This window comes from Gopherus evgoodei, chromosome 16 (assembly GCF_007399415.2).
Source record: "Gopherus evgoodei ecotype Sinaloan lineage chromosome 16, rGopEvg1_v1.p, whole genome shotgun sequence".
Lineage (NCBI taxonomy): Eukaryota > Metazoa > Chordata > Testudines > Testudinidae > Gopherus > Gopherus evgoodei.
The window spans coordinates 17,626,761-17,651,429 of NC_044337.1; the positions used below are offsets into that span (position 1 = coordinate 17,626,761).

General features: G+C 45.0%; 1 protein-coding gene across 7 annotated transcripts in view; it reads right to left on the reverse strand.

Moving 5' to 3' along the window:
• The window catches only part of VAV2 (vav guanine nucleotide exchange factor 2), a 322,792-nt gene that overhangs the window by 55,744 nt on the left and 242,379 nt on the right, over positions 1-24,669 (reverse strand). For 4 of the 7 annotated variants that reach the window (XM_030536038.1, XM_030536035.1, XM_030536039.1 and 1 more), the window contains exons 5-7: positions 7,036-7,138; positions 2,754-2,768; positions 1,833-1,931 (exon numbers count right to left, since the gene is read on the reverse strand). In XM_030536038.1, the coding sequence (XP_030391898.1) occupies positions 1,833-1,931; positions 2,754-2,768; positions 7,036-7,138 (217 nt within the window). The remainder of the gene's footprint in view (positions 1-1,832; positions 1,932-2,753; positions 2,769-7,035; positions 7,139-24,669) is intronic. The other 3 variants (XM_030536040.1, XM_030536037.1, XM_030536036.1) reach the window with 1 other exon arrangement.

Sequence of the window (24,669 nt, forward strand, 5' to 3'; positions counted from 1 at the left end):
GCCAAGTGAGGTGTGGAAGGATTAATGCCTGCAGAGACACTAGGGAGATGGGAAAGACACCCTTTAGAAGTTGCTCCCTGTGCATTCCTCCCTATTAACAGGTTTCAGCGGGGCAGCCGTGTTAGTCTGTATCAACAAAAACAACGAGGAGTCCTTGTGGCACCTTAGAGACTAACACATTTATTTGGGCATAAATTTTTGTGGGCTAGAACCCACTTCATGTTCTGTGTATTTATACCTGCCTACTGTATTTTCCACTCCATGCATCTGATGAAGTGGGTTTTAGCCCACGAAAGCTTATGCCCAAATAAATTCATTAAGGTGCCACAAGGACTCCTCCCCATTAAGAGGAGCCATACTCAGGAGCGTATAATGTGGCCCTACATGTCTACACAAGATATGCACATATCTAGCTATCTCTGTAGACAGAGATATCTATCGAGCTCTCTAGCTACAGCTATAGATATACCTACCAAAACCACATTTCAGGATTGTTAATCTGTATGCAAATTAAACCCGTAAAACTGCCAGCTGCCCGGCACTTTGTCAGAGCAACAGCTTCGCTAGTTTACAGTTTGCTGCTCTTTGGGATGTTTACTCTTAGCTTCTGCACCCTGCCCCATTTAAAACATCAGCCACTCAGCGAGGGGGAAAAACACGAGTCATGATCCTGAGCACCAGACAGGCCATAGTATGTCTGTATCCAATGCGGGTGGAGGGCGGGGTTCTTTTTGTTGCTGTTGTTGACTTGCCAGTTTCTTCACAAAGTAATCACCGGTTGCAATGGTGAATAGCATCAGTTTTAGCTGTTGGATTTGTAGAAAAACTCCTAGTCAGTTTGAATTTTTGCCTTTGAAGAACATGACTACATTGGAGATGCTTTTCTGACCCAATGGGTATTAATGGGAAAGTCTGTACCTTCCATAGCTACAGAACATACAGATAGAATATAGCTTATTACAGGACCTTAACCCCGCCACAGCAAAAAAATCTCCTCTCAGAGCTCCTACCAAAGAAATAATTTACCTCTTCCTCTGGGTTGAAACATAAGGTTAATAGTGGTTTTCAAAGAACAAGAAATGTGTACATCACTAATATGAATGTCAAAGCCTGGAATCTTGTTTAATTGTGCAGCTCTCTTTCAGAGCTTCTTTGTGAGAAAGGCAAACATTTTTAAAGGGAAAGGAAAAGAAGTAGAAACGATAACTGGCCTTTTTAAATTCTACTCATCTGTAATCACTGAAGGGGAAAAGAAAATATCCAGCCTCCAGTCGGCTGCATTGCATCTTTCTGTTGCTGAAGTGTTCATTCTTTTAAAAGAGAGAATGCAACCAGAATTTATCAAAACTGATTAAAGCCCGTGAATGCATGCCGTGAAATGTTACTTTTAATCCAATTAGTTTCAATGACAAGTCAGCACGACTTCAGCACTTTCAAGAACTGCCTAGAATAAATAGGTTCTTTCAAATTATTCAATGGCGATCAAAGAGTGATAAGAAATCTATAAAAGCCAGTCTTATCTAGAGATTGGGCCTGGCCACGTAAAGAATTGAGTGCGTCTTACTGCTGAGGTTGGAATCTGAAATAACAAGATGGTTTTTAAGTATACTTTAAATAGGCAACGATCAGATAAAATAGGCTCTTTTTTTCTGCGTGTTCTGGTACCCAGCATGGGCTTATATTTGAATGCCTCTGTCTTGCCTTCTTCACAAACACCCAGTACTATGGAGCTCAAGAAGCAAGAACTAACCCAGCCAGAGTAGTGCAAGATCAAATGCAACCTGACGCTGTTGACATGAAATGTAGCAATAGAAAAGAAGGCCGTCTCTCACCTTTTCTATGTCTTCAAGTGTTTTGTAATATTTGGCCTCGGTCTCCTGAATTTCTAGCAAACAGCAATTTCTTTTGTCATCTTCTGTCATTCCCATTTTCTAGAGAAATAAACAACGCATGCTTGAGTGTCCTTAGAGCGTTTCAACCTGCCTGCTTACAGTGGTTCTTTAATGTGTCATTCAGTGACAGCAAACTCCCAACTCACACAGCTCAGGAAGCCAGAAACCAAATTTTCAATCATTTATGTGAAAGGGATCCATTTCTGTCTGCAAAATGTTGGGTGAAATCCTGGCTCCACTGAAGTTAATGGCAAAACTCCCATTGGGGTTAATTTCACCCTTTGCATGTACTATACAATTTACATAGAGGACTATAACCAAAAGATGTCAGTCAAAAGAAAAAGTGTCTCTCTCCTTTTTTTAAACTGTGTTTTCTTGTGTGAAGCTCATAAGTGCCTAAAAGAGACTTAGGTGGTACACTTGTATGGGTCATCAGTGTTGCCAGCCCCCAGGATTTTACCCCAGCTCTCATATTTGGTACTTTTCTTAAAGCCGCAGCTCCTGGAGTCATGTGATTATCTGAGAATCTTAGCTTTCCTTTTTTCTAGAAAAGTAGATTCTAGCCCTCATGGTTGCATAGAAAAGCTAAAAACTGTGACCCCCCCCAAAACGCTCAAAAAATAGAAGACAAATATAAAATAGTCCCAAATGTATTTTTTTTTTCATCTCATGATTTTTAGCACAATCTCATAATTTGTGGATGGGGCTCTGAGTCATGATTTTTGAATGTTTGGTGTTAAGCAGTACCGAGTCTGCAATACAGGAGAATTACCACTCTTTGTACAACCCATATGAAAGAGTGCAAGCCAGCATATTGGCCAGACAGAAACCAAACACTCTTGGTCACTGTCTCCTACTTACCTGCATATATCTAATCTGAAGCATGCAGAAATATAAGCAAAACCAATTAACATTATACATTTGGTATTACAAATTGCCTTTTTTAAAAAAAAAAAAAGAAATGTCCACCAATTTTTCTCAACATTTAGATGAAATTAAAGGCCACTATCATAAAAATAAAGAACTTTATGCTTTTGCTAGAGAGAAGGAAGGGAAGTCAGGAGCTAAGAAAACACTGAGGACCAAATCTTCAGCATGCATGTATCAGGGTAGCTTCACCGGAGTCAGTCACTGACCTTCAGTGTCTGCATGAAGTATTAAAAAGGGCATAATTATGAATTCATAGATCATAAGGCCAGAAGGAACCCTTAGATCGTTTAGTCTGACCTCTCACATAACACAGACTAGAGCAGAGAAGATCATCCAGTTACCTCCATATTGAGCGCAATAACGTATGTCTGGCTACAGCACCTCTTCCAGAAATGCACCCAGTCTTGATGCGCAGACTTCAAAAGATGGAGAATCCATCACTCCCTTTGGTAGTTTGCTCCCATGGTTACTCACCCACACTGTTACAAAGTCCTTGTTTCTAAACCTATGCCCAGAGTTCATCTGGTTTTAACTTCCAGCCATTGGTTCTTAACACGACTTTCTGCACTAGATTGAAGAGCCCTTTGAGTAACTAGTATTTTCCTCCCCACCATCAAATCACGTTGTGATCTTCTTTTGGGTAAACCAAACCAACTGACCTCCTTGGGTATCTTTACACTGCACCTGGGAGCAAGCTTCCCAGCCCCAGTCCACACACTTGTGTTAGTGGGACTTGCGCTAGTGCTCTAAAAATGGCTGTGTAGACGACGTGACTTGGGCTCTTGAGTCTGGAAGGGCCGGGGCTGGAGGGTTGTGCTTGACAGCACAAGCCACGATACCAAAGTAACATCTACACAGCTATTTTGAGCGTGCTAGTGGAAGCCCTGCTAACACAAGCCTGCAGAGCAGGGCTTTCGCTCTCAGGGGCAGTGTAGACACACCCGCTAAGTCTCTCCCTACAGGGCACTTTGCAAGTGTCTTAAGGAGCTTACTGTTCGAGTTTTCCTTGAGAACAATCCAGTCTTTTTTTGAAGGGGGCCTCCAGGAAGGTGGTTGTTGCTTGAAAGGTCATTTTTAGGGTGACTGGGATATTGTTTCCTCTTGCTGCAAGATCCCGTTGGTGGCCACCCTACATGGTGGAGACTGCTCAGAGTCCACAACTGAGACCAGATGTTCAAAAAAGCCCCATACCCAATGTGCTCAGCACTTCAGAAAACCCAGCTCCAGCTGGGAGTGCTGAACCCGGCCGAAAATTCCAGCCTCAGTGTGGCTGGGGACAAGCCAGAGTTTGCACCTACTCAGCTAACAGCACTTCAGTCCCAAGTCCCCATTAGTTCAACGGGCTGAATGTTTTTAGGTTACGTCTACACTATGAGATAGGGATGTGACTCCCAGCTTGCACCAGCACACTAAAAATAGTGTAGCAGCCGTAGGTAGCATGGGCTGCAGCAGCACAGGCTACGGTAGCTGCAAACTCCATTTTGCCCCGGGAATAGGCCTAAGTGAGGTTACACCTTTTGCTGAACTGAGGCTATAGACACAGAACCTGCATCTTGCATCATCATACTGTTCTCAAAACGATGGTGATAGCCCAAGATCTCAGCCTGTGTTGTAACAGAGAGGTGCATCAAAGCCTCAGGACTCAGGCATGAGAAAAACAGCATGGAGCTGTTACAGCCAGGAGGGGGCTGCACCTTTAAAACATCAGTCTGATTCTAAGCCTTCCAATAACCACCTTCCTTGAAGTCCTTGGAAAGCTATAAAAATAAATCTCACACTTGTTACACCCATTTAAAAGCAAATTAAACCTCTGATAGGAGCAGACTCCTCCTTGGGAACGACAGCGTGCATGGATGTATATATTTGGTTGGCGTCTTTTAATGTGCATTTTTTATTGACATCCTCACATTTTACCAACATGCATTAACTTGAAAGCATTCAGCGGTTACTTCGAAGATACTGAGGGAAGGGAAATGGTTTATTGAATTTTTAAATCAGAGGCTAAAGCTTTTATTAATCAGCCATTAACAATAATATTCAGGACAGCATAACAAAATCTGAGGTTGTAAATATGAAATATGCAAAATGAGCCATCAGAACCAGTGTGAACGAACCCCAGGATTTTACGAGAAGAACGTCGGGCATAGATTGCTTCCAGAAATCTGGGGGAATGACAAGTGGGGAGGTTTTCCTTCATTTTAGCCTTACTTGCACTAGGGAATTCTACCCCCCAAAATCCCACTAACGGCATCAATAGAAGTCCTAGTGCAAATAAAGCTCCTGTGGGTGGATCACTTAGGTTGCATCTACAGTTTGAGCTGGGGGTCTGATTCCCAGCTTGTGCAGACAGACTCATGCTAGTCTTGTGGCTGTGGCAGCACGGGCCAGCTGCCCTGAGTACAACCCGCCTGAACCTCAGAGGTATGTACTGGCGGCAGCTTGTACTGTGCCATTGCTGTCTCTGTTACTGACGGTACACTACTCAGATGAGAGCATGTCTAGGGGAGCTGGGAATCACAGCCCTAACTTGTAGTATAGGAGTAGCCTTAGTGACAAAAATGCAAGTAGCTACTGGTGTTTCCACCGGTGCTAAGATCAGTGCAGCTAACCCAGAACTAGCACCAGTGGGAATTCCTTTATCACGGTGCTTAGCACAGAAACAGCCTCAAGACTTGACCCTGGGCATTGCTGAGCCCCCTCAATTGACACTGATTTACGGGTGCACCCTCTCAAGGCTGGGCCTTCAGAGACTCTGATTCTGATCTCGATTAAACTAGCAGACTCTCTGTCGAGGTCTATGAATTACACCAGGTGTAGCACTGAGGAGAGATCAGAGCACACATTCCTGGCAGCTCAACGACAGAATTTGCATCCTGGGCTCACTTGGACTCCGCAAAGCAAAGTTCCTGCCAACTCACACCTCTGATTGTCAGCTGCAGTGATCTGTGATTTACGATTACAGGCCTCACTCAGGGAATTTAATTGACCAGTGAACCTGTCCATTTATCCTGCTTTCTCCCAGAGTTATGAATCTTGGCAGCTGTGGTGTGCAGCCAGAAGACAGTAATTAGAATCTACACGGATCCCGGGGGTGAAAGAATTTCACATGAATCTCAAGAAATTTGGACATTCATGCTCCAGTGATGAGTTCTCTTGAAATTTTCTATCAGCAGAAACAACAAATGTAGTGCATCTAAACGTTTAGCTGGGAAAAGAGCCTCCTTGGCTTTTATCCTTTTTCATGATACTAATTATTTGGTAGCATGCTCCAGAAGGACATTTTCCATGTGCATTCAGTGTAATATACCCCTCTGTTCCTAAACAACACATGGCTTTGTTCACAGAGTAAATGCTCTAAGGGAGAAATTCTCCGCCATGCAGAGTAACGTAGGCAGCACTTAAGTCCTCAGAATAGGACTTAGGTGGTTTATCAGCGTTGTCCCAACCCCTCTGCACAGGGGAGAATTTCATTCCTGAGAAATTCCAGACAAAGCTTGGTACCACAGAAGCAATAGGGATTGATCCAAAGCCCACTGAAATCAGCATGAGCCTTTCCACTGGTGTCCATGGCCCTGTAGAGCCTAGAGCCCTGTTATAATTCCCAACCTCGTGGAGCTTTTGGCTGCGACTTTCAAAGCTGCCTAATGGATTTGGATGCTCAAATACCTATTACAATTAATTCAGGGAGTCAGGCATCCAACCCTCCTAGGCAGCTTTGTAAATCTGAGCCTTAGGATATACCAGAGCTGGTGGATTTTAAGTGGTACAGTAAAAATATCCAAGAGAAAAACTATATTTTTATTGCAAATATCTGCAACTCACCTGGACCTAAAAATACTTGCAGTGTCAGACACACAGCAGCCTAATTGTGCAGGTATGAGTCACATTGCTCGCCTTAGAAAGGGCTGAAGCGACACACGCTGCTTTGGCTTAGCAGCGCGTTCGTATTTTTGCACTCCTTTACAATGGGGATTCTTAGAACTTCTTTCCTCCCACCCTTTAGATGACAGCACCATGAAAAGCCTTTGAGGAATCCTACAGGAGCAGCTCGATCACTCTTCCTCTCACTGTCTCCCTTTCCCCGGCCACCCAGCTCATTTCCAAGGAATGACTCAACCAAGTCTGAGATCATTATCTTTCATCGGTGGGTGCACTGCGTGTTTGTTTTTAACCCCCCTTCAAGATATGGTATTTAAAATGCATCAGTTGTTACCATGGGTTGCTGAACTTCCACTTTGATGATATCTTCATAGATATCATCGCCTTCATCTTCGCAAGGGACGCAGTCGTAAATATCCTCCCCCAGATCATGTTCACTGAAAGGAGAACAAGAGGATTTAGAAAGACAGAGGATACATTCACTATAGGTAGATTATGCAAGTGAGCCATAGCATCCAATAAAGAATGGGGGAGGGGGAAGAGGAAGAATTCCCTCCCCTCCCCCCAAAACGGTAATGTCCTCATTTCTCTTTCCCATTTTGCATTAAGGAGGCCCTTTTTTGGTATCAGCTACTGCAGTATGATTTCACCTCCACACCGCCCACCTGGATGCTGGAGTGATGCAAAACACTTTGCGGTGTAAGCCCAGGGACCATAACTGTCATCACGAGGTGGCATGGTCTAGTGGATAGGAAACTGGAGTGGGAGTCAGGAGCTCTGGGTCTTACTCTTGGCTCTGCCTTGGCTTCTCTGTGCACTTTTATTTCCCTCCCCTGCTTTTGTCTGTCTTCTCTATTAGACTGGGAGCTTTTCAGGACAGGGACCATCTCGCTAAGTGTTTGCGCTGTTAGCTGGGGCCTATGGGCACTACTGCAATCCAAACAACACCTACATTTACACCAGCGTCTAAGGTAAAACTCCACAGCTGTATTACTTCTAACAGACCAGCCTATTTCAAACATCAGTAGAAACTGGCTCCCCTCCTGGCCCCAAACACTGCAGCTGTTTATAGCACTTTGTCTGTTCTAAGCACTGGTTAGACATCAGTTAATTAGTCCTGCCAACACCTCTGGGAGGCTCACAGATTCATTGATTCGAAGAGCAGAAAGGACCATTGTGATCATCCAGTCTGACCTCCCAGGAGACATGTACACTGCACACTAATCCTGGGTTCGACTCCGGGTGGAGCCCAAGGCCCTCTTCTGTCCACACACAGATCAGTCTGACTCGGCTCAGCAAGCACTCAGGACCCTGCTAGGCAGGTGGGTCAGAGGCCAAGTCCCACCGTGACTTGGTTCCGAGCCCTGTCACTTTGGAGTGTGGATGCAGCTCAAGCCACAGACCTGAACCAGAAGGCCTGCACAGTACAGCGTGGACATGTTAGCATGACTGAGAGACCTGGGTTCAGCAATGGTAAACCCAGGTTTACAATGCAGTGTGGACGCTCAAGCATAGGCTTGGGAACATTGGGTCTACAAGGCTGGGTCCCACAGACCTGGGCTTAGTGAGCAGTGTAGACAGGCTACAGACAAGATCGGGGCCAAGATGCAGGGTACTATAGAAAAACCAAGTGAGAGTCCCTGCCCCAAAGAGCATTATTACCCCTTTTACATATGGGGAAACCGACTGAGAGGTAAGGAGACATGCCCAAGGTCACACAGGGAATCAGTGGCAGAGCCACCATTAGACCACAAGTCCTCCTCACTCCCAGCCCTGTGCTCATTCCTCCAGAAACTTGCCTTCTGACTGGCTTGGGGGAAATGCATGCGGCTGATGAGACCCCTGAAAACACAGATGTGCACCCAGTTGCTTCTTCGCTATGAAGCAGATGAAAGAAACAGGATCAATGTCCTTGACACTTGGTTACTCTTTCAGCTGCCCCACAGCGTTGATGAACTGTCAGCACATGAAGAAATTGGCCGTTTATTCCTATTCCACTTCGTAAATACCGGCTCAGACCCTAAGCTACTATCCATCGACCCTAAGCTACTATCCATCAGCGTAGCTCCATTGCCTCAGATGGATCTAAGCCAATTTACACCAGCTGATGGATCTCACATTTTATCCATGGTGCCAAATTCAGACCTGGGCCAGCTCCATTAGCTCCAACAGATTAGCCCTCATGTACACCAGGGATGAATCTGGGCCACAGGGGGGCCTGGAGCAGTAGCTCATATGCTCTTTATTGGTAGCATTGGCACTGTAACAGCACTCAGAGGCCGCATATAGGGCTGGGACCTGCCTGTAGTAGCTGAGGTACAAACACATATTAAAACACAGACCCCGCTCTGAAGAGCTTAGAATCTAGACTTTAATCATTGGCACATACACGTACCCCGCAGAGAGAGAATGAATGACTGTGAGCAGCAGAAAAATAATTCTGTGTAGGATTTTTACAGTCTTATTTTTCAGGTGCTAAATATCTATTACTCTGACCATCTCTTATATGTCTGATACCACACTTACATTCTGTTACTCACATTCCCAAAGCCGTCCGTATCCCGGGGCATAATTAGAAGTAGGCTTGGCACAGTTATGCTTTTATTTTTTTTTAAATAATTTTGATGGGTAACATTGATGTTTATTTTTAAGCATTTTTTAATCAATTTAAATTTTCACAGTTGTGGGCATTTATTGGGGGGTGGTGCGGGAGGGGGTCCAGATGATTATTGTTTAACGACAGTAGACACTGAAATTGAAAAAGTTAAAGCTTTATATAACCCAAATTGTCAACATCACATATCAAAATATACAACATAACTGTCCTTAAATAAAACTCTAACAAGTTCTCAAGCAGCACTTGTCTTTCGTTACCTATCTGTACATTTTGATCCTCAGCAAAGAAAATATTTTGTCACCAGTTTCTGTGCGTATGGGAAATAGACGTTTACTGATAAAAATCTAATCCTTCCAAGCCTAATTATAAGTGTTAATGAGCTTAATAAATTTTACAGGGTTAAAAACAGCAAGGTGGCTCTCTGAGACCTTGAACTGTCAGGTCAAGTTTATGCTAACAGTTGCCTGAGCTGTAAACTTCCAAAAGGGCATCTGAACTGTGCTCTTTCCCTTTCTTTTAACTCAAAACGCTTGTGGCGATCTTGCAATCAAAACACAAAGCTTTGTTTCTTGTAGCACAAGAGGAAATATTGCTGCTCTGTGCCAAAGCTTTCTTTAGACGCTGTGTGTGATAGAATCATGCATCCTGTGTTCAAAGCCGTGCTCTGGCAACCTTTGCTTGCACAAGTCATTGAAATGCTAGAGAAGATCCCCACACAGCCAGAAGAACAGGGGAAGGTTCAGGCGGAGGGGAGAGCAGCACACAAAGAGATTACATTTAAGCAACAGATCATTATTGTTATTATTTTAATTAATAAATATAACTATTATGGCAGTGCACAGAGACTCTGATTGGGCCCCACTGTGCTGATACAGATCCCAGATCTGGAGTCAGATCAGGGCCGGCTCCAGGGGGTTTCCTGTCCCAAGCAGCCAAAAAAAAAAAAAAAAAAAAAAAAGCCGCGATCATGATCTGCGGCAATTCAGCGGGAGGTCCTTCGCTCCGAATGGGAGCGAGGGACCCTTCGCCGAATTGCCGCCGAATACCTAAAAGTGCCACCTCGCCCCCGAGTTGCCGCCCCAAGCACCTGCTTGATAAGCTGGTGCCTGGAGCCGGCCCTGAGTCAGATCCATATGGAGGTACTCCTGCATGTGCATGGGGCCCTGCTGACTTTCATAGGACTCTGCGCAAGTGCACAGGTCCAATAGGGTTGATCCAACTGGGGAAATCAGGACGCAAGAGGAAGACACAGAGATGACAGCCACATTCAAATAGCCACTGCCCACTCCCATGATTTTACTGTGACTCTTGTGATTTTTGGTGTGTTTCTTAAAGCCCCAGCTCCTGGAGTCATGTGAATACATGCAAATCTCAGCTTTTGTTGTTACAGAGTGAGTTTCTACCTTGATGGTTGTGAGAAAAACTTGAAAACACAACTCAAGTGCACCCTAAAGACTTATGGGGAACAAAGCAGAAGGTAAATGAGAAGAAACCAACGTTTTGTAAAAGTCTCATGATTTTTACACCAAATTCATGATTTTTGAACACTTGGGATTGGTGATATTGAACTAGAAACATGAACCTGGCTTCAGCTTGATTTTAAACACATTTCTTTTACTTTACACACACACACACGGAGAGAGAGAATCAAAGAAACATGGGCTTTGGATTTACAGTGTTTGTTTCATTCAGTGGCTCAGTAAATCTAAAAGAGGCTAAATGCTGATCTCATTTATTCTGATGTATTATTTATACTGAGGTAGCACATACCAGTCACTGATTAGCAATGCACTGGGCTAGGTACTGTACAAACATGGTAATGCAAATAATAATAATAATGGTCCCTGGACTGAAGGGCTTGCAATCTAAGCAAATCCACCCTGCTTCTTTTAGGCTGCAGTACTAGAGTAACCTGCATTTAGGGTGACCAGACAGCAAATGGGAAAAATCTGGAGGGTAATAGGAGCCTATATAAGAAAAAGACCCAAAAATCAGAACTGTCCCTATAAAATCAGGACATCTGGTCACCCTACCTGCACTACCAGATTTGTGGGTAAAATGATCTTTGACCTTCAATATCTTCCCAAGAGAAGAATCTGGGTTGAACAATGGCTGAGTCCACTCCCTGAGCGATTTCTAACTTCTCTCTGTGCTAGGCAATGTATTTTTAGAAGCCTGGATTTGAATTATTTTAACTCTCCCTAGAAAAAACACAAACAACTCTTCAGGATGAAACTCAAAGCAAACTGCTGACTGACCAGCCAAAGATGCTAACACAGCAATGCAGAGGTAGCTAAGAGGCACAGAGAATAATGGGATATTCTGCAGAATCATAGTTGACTGAGAGGCCTACTCTCAGAAAAGCTTTGAAGAGGGCAAACAAACATTCTTAGCTGTGTGAAGAACATCTCCTTCTGCCAGAAATAGAAGGGAGCACGTAGAAGTCCCAATGCCTTGCAGCATAGAAGGAGAGAATAAGATAGACACAAAATCCAACTCATGATCAGGGCTGGCCAGATAACAAGACCGAAAATATTTGCAAAAGTGGGTTTTAATTCTCTTTTACATGCCATTATTTCCATTTCTAAATAGAGATGTAGTCAATAAAAGTATGTTTTTAAATAAATGCACCAGTGTTTTGTATCAACTCTGTTCCTACCGAGCGATACGCTGTAGCTGCTGTAATACCCACTAATAGCCAGCGATCCGTCTTCCCTTCTTCCAAGTGTCGTCGCTGCAGTTATTATCTGTCCCAATATTTGTATTCTGAGCTCTTCTCCACAGCCAGAGCAACTACCTCCAGATTCCCCATTTATCTTCCATTCCAGCAGGCACCCGTCAGATTTCTAGCTGCATCGCCATGCATCATTCTGGTGGTTGGAAAGTCATTAGGAAGCTTATGGTTGAGTTAATACCACACCTGCTATTCCTTCTATCAGCCAGCAGGACGATGGACGGGGTGACCAAGGCAAAAGAGCCCCATGTGAAGCCCCCAAACGATGCCAGCCCAACACCCACATCTACTGCACTGCCACGACTAGAAGTCTCAGTGTTCGGTGCCAGAGCATCGTTCTGTTTCCAGCTCCTGCACTGCCGCTGGCCTCCTTGCAGTCCTCACTCTAACATGCATCCTGACCATAGGGAACGACTGGAACAAAACCAACACTGTAGATCAAATGTCTCCTGGTCACATGGGCCCAAAACGTAGACAGACTGACTGATCGTCTCCCAGCCTCATGAGGCCCAGCTCAGTAACACGTAGAGCTTTGAATGATGGGAAGTCTCAATGCTGGTGACAGAGATCTGCCAGCCTGCTGCCAAAGCCCCCAAGGATAAACAGAAGAGACAGTGTTGTTAACTTACTCTAGATAGATGGCATGGGGCCGCCATTTACCCCTGAAGAGTTTCTCTTGACAGCCCTGTACCATCCTGATGTTAGGTAGAGAAATAGAACAAGGCAAGCAATAACCAGGATGTCACCATCAAGGGCGCAGGCTGTGGGAAGCAGACAGAATGAGGAAGAAAGCCCTTCACTGCAGCTAACATTGGACAACCTACTATACAAACCTCTCCCGCCCAACTCCACTCTCCAGCAACCAGCATTTAACTCCGAGCTCTCCAGGGTGAGGATCCAGTTCTCCCTTTGATTAAGGCCCAGGAGTAAACTACAACCACATGAGCGAGTGGGGTGGCCTTCCTGAGTTACAAGTTCGCTGAAAGTCACAGATGGGTTAATGTCCATGGTGCTGAGAACCCACACCACCCACTGAAGTCATAGGGAGATGCTGGTGCTCAGCACCTTTGACAGTCAGGCCAAGGTTTCAGAATGAGAAATCCATGTAGCAGTTTACACCAAATGAAATCAGGAGGAGGTGGGACTTCAGGGCTGTTTTTTAAGCTTATGCCCAAATAAATTTGTTAGTCTCTAAGGTGCCACAAGGACTCCTCATTCTTTTTGCTGATACCGACTAACATGGCTATCACTCGGAAACCTGTTTTTTAAAAGTCATTTTACATGTGTATTGTCCACCACCAGGAACTGAAACCAGGCCTTCAGGCACTAAAATCATGAGTCTCTGCCATTTGGCCTAAAGGAGTTATTCCTCTAGGTGGCAGCAGTAGGAGGCTCCCATCCTTGGTGGACCAGCCACTAAGCATGGGACGCTGAATACAGAATGAACAGTGAGTCACATGACAGGTTACAGACAACGAGTCTAAATATCACATGGGGCACATCCGGCAGAATTCTATTAGGGTAAAAGTTGATTCTGTGACTTATTTTCACTGAGGGTTTGACTCTTCCATCCCCACATTCATTCCAGTGTATTTCTCCCTGAGTTTCCCTTCCTTTCCTCTTTAATCCTCTGAATCAGCTTCCTGCGAAGGTTCCCACCCTTGACCATAAGCACCCTGCTGGCTTTTACAGCCACTGACTAGCAGTATCATCATTAGGACTAGATTGTCCCCACAGGCACAGTGGCTCAAGAACCCCAATGCACAGAGGCTCAGAACTCCCACTTCCAGCCTCCTCCATTCAGTACATATCTCAGTGCTAAGGGACCCTGGCAAGACAGACAAGCTCTTCCTCAAACTAAGACTGGGGTCTTGCACTGCAATTATGCTCTTAATATCAAAGTGCAAACCATTTTCTGAGTGACAGGCTGCAACAGAAACACTCAGAAACACAAGCATCAGTTAGATTAATCCATCCTGGGGCTGAAGCGTCAGAATTTAGGGGATGAGGGAACATTGCTAATTCCCATTAACCAGAAGAGACACTAACGACGACAGAATTATGTGTGGGAGCAGCTAAGAGTCATGTATGTAGCTGTTACTCACACAAGCAGTCTCACCGATAACAGTAATTAACATGATTAAAAGCTCCAGAATGGTCCATTAACACCTCAACAGGAATTTTGTTTGCTTATTTTGACACCTGTGGCTTTTCCCGTTAATCAGTACTGTTCACACTTCCTAATGCAGCCCAGCACTTAGTAAAAGTGAAGTATGCACCTGTAGTTAGAAGAGATCAAGAATAAGAACATGGGGTTCTATTCCCAGCTCTGCGACAGACTTGCTGTGTGACCTTTGGCAAGTTATTTAACCTCTTTGTGCCTCAATTTCCTTGTCTGTAGAACGGGGATGACAATAACCACATCACCGGAGAGATGGTGGGAAGCAATTCGAGTCTGTCGTTTAAATGCAAAGTTCTAGAGCTCCAAACAGCAAGCAGCACTGGTGTTACAATAATGAAGTCTCAGGACCTTATTTACGAAAGCATTTTCCTTTTAAACCTTTGCTGAGAAGTGGAGAGGGACTGCTATTCTTGGGGTGAACTATCAAACGTGTAGATTGGACAGAATCTCCCAGGACAGACTGTAGCTTGTAGAATCCTTCTGCTTTGTATATTACTGTTGACATCAGTGCTTTTCGCATATTGATTTTCATCGATCTTTGCAAGTCACGTGCCCCAGTTGGAAATAGACCACTATTAAAAAAATACATCAAGAGGATTTTAGTCTGTAGCAACTTAATAACAGGCATCACAGTGACAATGAACAATGGCCAGATGCTCAGATGACATAAATAGCATCAATCCATTGATTCAGTCAGAGACGTGCAATGTTAAGCCAGCTGAGGATGTGGGGTAAAATTTTCAAAAGAGCCTCATTCCTGTTTTCAAACGTGATTTAAGACCATAGGAGCCTAAGTCTCATTAAAATGGGATTCAGGCGCCTAAGGGCCTGTGACGGTTCTGGGGGCACCCAGGACAGAGTCACGTTGTTATCCCCTGCCGCCAGTGTGATGGCATCTTGCCTATGTGGGTGTCAGCGCTCTAACTCTACCAGCCTTCCAGCTGCTCTCCTCTGGGCTGTGCCAGTCCAGTTTCTGCCTTGCAGGTTAATAGGACGTGTACCCCAGTCTCCGAGTCCCTTTGAAGCTTTCCCCTGGGATACCCAGCTCCTAACACTGGCTACGCACAGAAAATCCAAATCCTCTGCTCCCGAAGGTGCAGTGTACTGCAGATCACCAGTTTCACCTTAAACCACCACTCCTGTAAAATGCACCGCACTTGTGCGCACTTCTAAGAAACAAAAGTAGGTTCATTTAAGAAAGACAAGTGATTTAGCTAGAAACAAGAGAGTGTGGTGCGAACAAATGGGAACAATACAAAACAAAAACACAAAACACAAACCTGGGTCTACGCTTATTGACAGTTATCTTTTCTATTTAATAAAGTAGGTTTCCCCCCAAAGTTATGCCTGTTGCAGAGCTGGCCGGTTTCACAAGAACCAGGATCCAAACATTCACAAAAGCACTTGCACTTCACAAGGGGTTTCCTCAGTGACTAGATATCAGGTGTTTCTCCCTCCTCCATCTCATATCGAAACAGTCTTTTGTTTCTATTCATAGACAGCACCATCTCCTGTCTTGTTGTAAGTTCCTTTGTACACCTTCAAGTGGTTTCGATTGTTTGCAGTTGCCGTTGACGGTTTCCCATTAGAAGTCTTGGGACTGAGCAAGGCTAAACAATTCAGCTTTGCATTACATCATTGGGTAAACAGAGGGGGAGGTGGGGGAGAATGATAATTCCCCCAATGGGCCTTCACCAAGACACATTATCTCTGGGTAACCAATTTTTACTCCAAGTCCATAAAGCATACTTTCAATATCAATACATTATTCCTTAAATATTACATCAATATACATACCTCTCACAATGATTATGAAGCTTGATAAGTTACAAACTTTCCTAAGATAAACTACATGCTACTCTTCATAGACAAGTATGCTGTAAGACATGTGCTTGGTGTAGTGAGTTTGTTAGGACTGAGGTGAGAGCAGTTTGCAAATAATCAGCGATCCTTTGCTAAGGAGCCTCTGTGTCAAGGGACCAAAGTCACTTTTGAAAATAGGACAAAAGCTCCCTCAGTCACATCAGTGGTTTCGAAAATTTTACCCTGGTCTATAGAGAATGATCTCCTTGCCAAAGGATTTTTGAGTCACCTTATAAAAGTGTGTAGCAGCAATATCATTCTCTATTCTACAAGATACAGTTCTCTGGTCTATAAAATGTGTTTAACTCCCCCCCAGAGAAAAGTTAAAACTTTCTATTAAATTCTACTGGACTTTTCATAAAGCTGCAGCATCGCTACTCGGTATCTAGGGATGCGAACAGAAGGATCTCACAGATACTGTGCCCAGGTTTAGCATCCATCAAAGCAGCTGACTGCAAATATATGTTTGGAGAAAGATGCTGTGTACGAAAAAAACAGAGATTGAAACTCACAGCTCTTCGGAGGGAGATTCTTGGGTAATGTAAGGCCAGAATTGTAGCTGTTTAATAATTTTTTTAAAGTCCTATAAAATCTAGTATTAATAGAAACATTTTAAAAGGAGTTTAAAATGAATTTTAACTGAATTATTTCAATGAAATATTTCTAAATCAATTATTTCTTTGTTCCTTCTGTGGTCCTAACAGTCCACACAGCACGGTGTTATGGCAGAGCCGTCACTACTGCCAGCCGTGAGGAGACTGGTTTAATATCATTATTTAAAACAGATCTTTATTTGCCTTGCTTTTGAGCCTTTAGCGGTCACTTTTTCCATGCTTTTCTCTGTGACCATGAGAGCTAGAGACTTACTATTTTAAAATAAAAGCTGATATTCTCATGTAATCACTTGACTCCAGGAGCTGGGTCTTTAAGAAACCCCCAAATATTGCAAGACTCATCACAAGAGCTATCAGCAATGTACACAGAAACCAAAAAGTAAAACTGACTAGAAAGAAGTGCGACTTTCCACAATATTCACACCAGTCCAGTGGGCCCAAACTCTGCATTCCACAGCATCTCCCCCTTCCCAGGTAAGAGTTTCACAGAGACATGGGATATGAACAATGATACTGCAGGGATTGCTTCATGGTATACACTTGACAGAGAGTCCAACCCCGCTTCTGTTGAAACCAGAGCAAACCATTGACACCAATGGCATCTGTATGATGTACACTTCCCTAATAGAAACAGTCGCACCTTTTAACATATGTGGCTGACTCTACATGCCGGAGGGTGGCACCACCCTTATCCTGTGTGATCATATATCATGGAAAGACCAGGGGAGAATCAGAGGTGGTACCGCTTCCGTGTCTCCCTAATAACATCAAGATACAGGCTGACAGGCAAGGGGGGGATCAAAGTGCAATTTACATTTCTGTTGCAGGGCAGCGACCCAGGCGCAGCATGGGGGACTGTGCTGTGCGCGCTAGTTTCTGGCTTTAAAGAGGCTTCTCGTTAGCCTGACTGTTTGCAGCGTTGGGAACACTTGCGCAGAGGGGTCAATTTGTGAGGAAAATAAAGCTCAGTCAATAACCGAGTATTCTGCTACTTTCCTGCTTCAAACCTGCTTGTGAAGGAAACTTTGTGTGTGTGTGTGTCCTTTCCTAGCTAAGCAAGAGCTATAGGATTGCACAGGAATTGCTATAGAATCCTATTGGTTTCACCCAGATTATGTTCTGCAGGGCATTTCCATAAGCTGCATTCTAGCAGCGCCGCTCCCGTTACGAGTCTCACACGACACCCACTGTGTTTGCACGTGAGTATCCAAATCCCTTCCACGGAACAATATGCTTTTCTGAGACAAAGCAAAGTCTGTTAGCAAATCTGTCCCTCGCATGAGCGCACGAACCGCACTGGAGTTACACCAAGGGTGAACATGCCCCCAAACAAAACAAAACAAACATTAGCTGCTGAACCATCAGGATCCAGGGTCACTTTCTCTGAAAGTCTTGTAATGCTTTCCAGTGTACTGAAGAAGTCAGCTGTGCCCGACACATCAACGCAACTGTGTTTAAAGGAAGGGAAATAGTAAAAAGTATGATACATTTTAATGCCTTGAGCAAAGCCATATTTAGGTCACTCTAAGTGCACAGCGAGCTACCAAGCTGTAGATTCACACCCCGGCTTGCCACACTCTAACTTGCTGTGTAGACAACTCCATATAGGTTTATAGAAGAAATAAGAGTGGTACCGAGGACGGGGCTCAGTATCCTATGGGCTTTCAGTCAGTCCCTCTGGGTAAAATGGTCTTTGACCTTCAATATCTTCCCAAGAGAAGAATCTGGCTTGAACAATGGCTGAGAACTAGTGATACCTTGTAAAGAAGTTTTCTCAAAAGTGGGTTTGTGCCAAGATGCGGAAGGTTTATTTTTCCCAGAGCCGCCTGTGGGGGTAGGGAGCAAGTGGGGAAATTTGCCCTGGGCCCCGCAGGGGCCGCCACCAGAATATAGTATTGTATAGTATTGCAATTTTTTTTTAATGGAAGGGGCCCCCAAAATTGCTTTGCCCCAGGCCCCCTGAATCCTCTTGGCGGTCTTGTGAATGAGTGGAGAATTATGAGTCCAACATGCTTAGATTGTCGACAAGGCTTTAGTCAGGCAACCAAAGTTAGCTCTCTGCTGATCTCACTGCCCCACGAGTAGCAACACGTCCTATACCACTTAGTAATGAAAATCCTGCAGGAAATTCCTCCTCAGACAGATTTGAGAGACACAAAAGACATGCATCAAATACGCACAGGTGTGAAAAGGGAGGGAAGGAGGTGGTTTTGTATTGTATCAACAATTCCACTAGTGGGAAACAGAGGGCTTGTCTACATCAGAAAGTTGCAGCGCTGGTGAGGGAGTTACAGCGCTGCAACTTTGAAGGTGTACACATCTGCAGGGCACCACCAGCGCTGCAACTCCCTGTTTGCAGCGCTGGCCGTACTCCCGTTTTGTCTCGGGTGTAGAGGATCCAGCGCTGGTGATCCAGCGCTGGTAATCCAATGTAGACACCAGCGCTTTTCTTGACCTCCGTGGAAGGAGGAAGCCTCTGGTAATCAAGCTGGTCTCCTTTCCCGGTTTGCTCTCTCGTTCCCGGAACCCCGAGCAAGCAGGTCTCCTTCCCTGCGGTTTGCTGGGTGGCTCCGGGAACGCGAGAGCAAACCGCGGCGAAGCTGGTCTCCTTTCCCGGTTTGCTCTCTCGTTCCCCGAACCGCCGAGCAAGCGGTTCTCCTTCCCTGCGGTTTGCAGGGTGGCTCCGGGAACGCGAGAGCAAACCGCGGCAAAGCTGGTCTCCTTTCCCGGTTTGCTCTCTCGTTCCCGGAGCCACCCTGCAAACCGCAGGGAAGGAGAACCGCTTGCTCGGCGGTTCGGGGAACGAGAGAGCAAACCGGGAAAGGAGACCAGCTTCGCCGCGGTTTGCTCTCTCGGTCCCGGAGCCACCCTGCAAACCGCAGGGAAGGAGACCTGCTTGCTCGGGGTTCCGGGGACGAGAGAGCAAGCCGGGGAAGGAGACCAGCTTCGCCGCGGTTTGCTCTCTCGTTCCCGGAACCCCGAGCAAGCAGGTCTCCTTCCCTGCGGTTTGCAGGGTGGCTCCGGGAACGCGAGAGCAAACCGCGGCGAAGCTGGTCTCCTTCCCCGGCTTGTTCTCTCGTTCCCGGAACCCCGAGCAAGCAGGTCTCCTTCCCTGCGGTTTGCAGGGTGGCTCCGGGAACGCGAGAGCAAACCGCGGCGAAGCTGGTCTCCTTCCCCGGTTTGCTCTCGCGTTCCCGGAACCCCCCTTGAAGCCGCCCAACAGCGCTGCAGTGTGGCCACATCTAACACCACTTGCAGCGCTGGTTGCTGTAAGTGTGGCCACTCTGCAGCGCTGGCCCTATACAGCTGTACTAATACAGCTGTAACAACCAGCGCTGCAAAATTTTAGATGTAGACATGGCCTAACTTTCATGTTAGCAAACCCCTCAGCCCAGGTGCCAGCGCTGAGTATTATTATTATTATTTGTATTATCATGTCTAGAAGTCCTAGTTATGGGCCAGAACCCCACTGTGCTAGGCTCTGTACAAACGCAGAACATAGTCCGTCACTGCCCTAAGGACCTTACAATCTCAGTAGTGGGTAGGCTGGATTATCACTTCCCGTCCCTGAAACTGAGAGTTAAACTTGGCTTCCTTAGGACGATTCAAGCTTGCATCTTTGCCTGCTAAGCTATGAATGAAAGACAAGTGCCACATTTATTCAACAAAGGAGGAATACAATGACATTAGGACAGAAATCAGGACACATGAAGGACGTTTGAAGATCCTAGGCATACTTAATCAATTCGCACATGGTCAAACCCAAAGAGGGGGGAAAAGCAGCCCAATGACAGGCATCTTTGAAAAGTTTAATTAAAACCCAACTCCTTCAGAGAAGACACATTGCAAATCATCTAACGTGGTCACGTTAGAGGAAGCAATATTGGTGCCTTTCATCACTCACTGAGGCAGCACGGGGCACAGGATCCGGGCTCGGGAGACCTGCATTCTATTCCTGGTTTGGCCGCTGACCTGCTTGGTGACCATCAGCAAGTCACCTTGTCTCTTGGTGCTTGTTTTCCCTCCCACTCCGTCTGCCTCCCATTTTGTCTGATTGAGCTAGCGTCTTAAAAATAGCAGCATAGCCACAGTGACGTGAGCTGTGTGTGTGTCTGTGGGGTCTAGGCACCCCAAGCACGTGCCTAGGGTCTCGGATGGGATCATACTCAGTGAGTTAGCTACTCCCACTGCTTGCACTGCCCAGCTATGCTATTTTTAGCATGCTAGCTTGATGAGAGCTAGCATGGGTATGTCTCCTCCAGCTGGCAATTCCACCTGCCCACTCCAGGTGGATGGACCCTTGGAGACTGTAAGCTCTTTGGGGCAGTGGCTGTTATACCCTGTCTAGCTCAATGGGCTATTGATCTTGGTAGGCACCATGAGACACTACTGTAATGCTAGTACCAATCACATAAACCCAACCCTCTCAGACACAAGCGTTTCTAAGGGATACACGTTTCCATGTCAGGATGGCTGAGCATTTGAGTTCTGTTAAGACCAAGGCCTCCTCTGCAGCCTTGGATTCAAATTCTACCCTGGAAAGCATGTTCACCCTGAGAGCTACAATGCACTCTACTTGGGTCCAATAACTTCAGGACCACCCTGCAACTACATTCCTGGCATGTGCGTGGAATATGCACCCACCTGAAGTGAGGTATTTAAAAAGGACAGGATAGGCATATAGTCGCTTCGCCAAATCTAATGTTCTCCACATTCCCCTAGACAATGCAGCTATGATTGTGTATTATAACAGTACCTAGAAGCCCCATCTCAGAGGGGAGTCCCGTGATGCTAGGCACTGTACGTACATATAAGAGCCAGGCCCTGCCCCCAAAGAATGGACAGTTTAAATGAACAGGACAGAAAGAGGTGGGAAAAGGGGATAACAATCCCTCCTCTTTTCCAGACAGGGAAGTGAGGCTTTAAGAGATTAAGCAGCTTGTCCCATCACACAGGAAGTGTTGACTGAACCCACATTTCTGGACACCCATTCCAGTGCCTTAACCACAACCCAGTGTATCTTCCCTTACAAGGTTTTCCTGTAACAACCTTGTTCTTCCTTCGCCCCCACAGGTCTTGCTCAAAACACATTGTCCTAAGTTTTCCCACATGTACTTTACAGCTGTTTGGGGAAAACCCAAAACAAACTGATGTACAGAATCTCCCAGTATTGGGACATTCCTCGTTTCAGAAAGGATCAAAGAAACACCTTTTTTTTTTTTTTAAATGGACTCCAGTTCATCATGGAGATTGACAAGCTCTGCCATCAGATGATGTGAAATGAACCAGAACAATAACATACAACGTATAGGGCAATGAAGCCAAAATGGGACTGCGGGATTTTTACGAGCATAAAAGGACTGCGTCATAATAATACTGGATACAGTCGATCAGATACACCCTACAGAAGCTTTTTGATGATGTAAAGAGGACAGGGATCGATTGGTTTCATAAATCTAATGCGACAAAATAAGCAGAATGGGTGTAAGAGTCAAGAGAGAAAATTTAGGTTAAATGTTAAGTAAAACTTTAGAGTTGTAAGAAAGATGAGGGCAATTAAAGAAACCATCAAGGGAGGCTGGGATATGGCCATCTGTAGATACAGTCAATGCTAGATTGGACAGCCAGCTATCAGAGTTGATTTCAGAATGATCAAATCAAGTCAGCCGTGATGGGGGAGGGGGGGCTAGCAGACTCACCAGAGGTCCTTTAGGACAAACAGTGCTTTGATTTTTATCAGCTAGTGCTGGTGAAACGGGCTATTGTGTTATCACCAGCATCTGGATCAATTCTGGATGAGAGCTCAACCTCTATCATTTTCAGTGGCTTTTTCCCCACAGACTCTGTGATCAGACCTCTCTGTGGCAAGCTGAAACATTTGATATCACAGGACTCCAAGAGAAACTGCACAGTACAGAAAACCGATCCCCCTCTTCTCCCGATCCCCTACTCACAGCACTGCGCTTGCACGGCTTAAACTCACTGGGCCTTGCCATCTGCCCCACTACACCAGCTTTCTCCAGTCAGCCATCTGGCTAACTGAAAAAAAAACATAGGGGGCGGAGGCAGGGAACTCAGCAGCCTTTAGCTCCCTTGAAAGATTTGTTTTTTCTTAACCTCCCTTTCAATGATCAGTCCAATTTTTATGAACTGTTGTTGCAAATAATTATCTCTCGATCTTCTGAATAGGTTGCCCTCACTCCCTTGGCAGGCAATTCTGTGTTCAGAATACACGACTCGGAACCTCAAATCTGAAAGCACAATGTGTGCATCAAGGCATGAACGTTCTTCACACGCACAAGTTTCCCTGTGGCAAATTTGACTTGCATTGAAAGAAACAGCTTGTTTGTACAATACATATAACCACACTGAGCACAGTTCTATTGATTTATATCAGTCAGAGATTTTTCTTTTGCCACAGAATGTTGTTGTTGCTCTTACAGTAATTACAATAATAATGTAAGAATTCTATGGCCATTGAGGATTTCCCAGTTGTCAGTGTGCTGCGTGCCCTGGCTTCTTGGGAGTTTTGTAGAGAAAACGTGGCTGAACCTCAGATCCTCCTGCTTCAAAGGCTTACTATCACTTAAGCTAGAAGATGAAAAATTGAAATTTCAAAGCTTTTCACCAAACAGAAGTTCTGAAAAATTTGTATTTGGAAATATTAAAATACTTCATCTCAATATTTTTGATCAAAATGAAATATTTCAACATTCCAGAAATTAAAATGTTTGTTTTGGTTTATTGAACTGACCTGAAAGTCTTTGTTTCAAGTCAGTTCAATGTTAAATCACATTCTTCACAGTGGTGTGTTGCCCCATGGGATCATTGTTTGGGAGCCAGATACCCACATTCTTGCCTTTGGGCCAGGTTCCCATGGCTAGACAACATGTCTGATGATGCACCTAGATTCATGCACCTCCCGTGATGAACCACACAGCTCGGTCAGAGGGAAATCCTCATTGCATTATGGGGCATGTAGTCCTCAGGGGTGCCTGACCCTAGGAGAGAATGTGAGCCGGAACTATAGCTCCTGTAAGGCAACGTGCTGATGGGGAAACACAGTGTCACGTTTTGTTGAACTTTGAAATGAAAGGCTTTGAATAAGTTCATCAAAATTAAATATTCTGCTTTAGATCAAACTAAATATTTTGTACTGGCAACACTGAAATTTTCCAGTGAAAATTTTTTATTTTGTGGAAACTGCATTTTTGGTCAGAAAATATTTTGGCTGGAACATGCACAGCCAGCTCTACTCCTAACCCTCTCGAATACATAAATGAACATGAGGGCCAAACCCTGCTCGCTTCACTCACACAAGCAGTATCACTGAAAACAACTGGTGAAAACCTGGCCTGACGGTAGTCAACAGAAGCTTTGCCATTAACTTCAGTGGGGACCAGATTTCACCTAACGGGATTGCTTGGCCCCATGTATGTATTGGTCCATCCAAATATTAGGTTTGTGCCATTATATCTCCTGCAATTCCACTTGTGTGCACTAGAGGCATTAAGGATGAGATTTGCAAAAGCACTCAGTATTGGCCAAACTCTGCTCCCATTTAAGCTAATAATAAAACTCTCAATTGGGAGCAGTTTAGACCAACTCCGTTTATTTACTATGTATGTAAATGCTCTATGCGGCATTCCTCTGCAGTGGCTATCCATCCCAGGCTGTATCCTACCATACTGAAGCATAGGTGCTGGAACTAGGGGTGCTGTTTACAGTTCCAGTCAATGGCTCTCAGCAGCCCCACTATACAAATTGTTCCCCTGGGCTGAAGTTAACGAGGATAATTTGGCTCCATTATTGATGGAAGCTTTGACAGTTATTTTAAGAACAGGGCTACAACCCATTTTAGAAATAGTTGCGGGGGGGAACAGTCCAATAATCTGCAGTAGAATTATGTCTGGGTAGCTAATGGGGGGGAAAATACAGAGCAGCAAAAAGCAATGAAA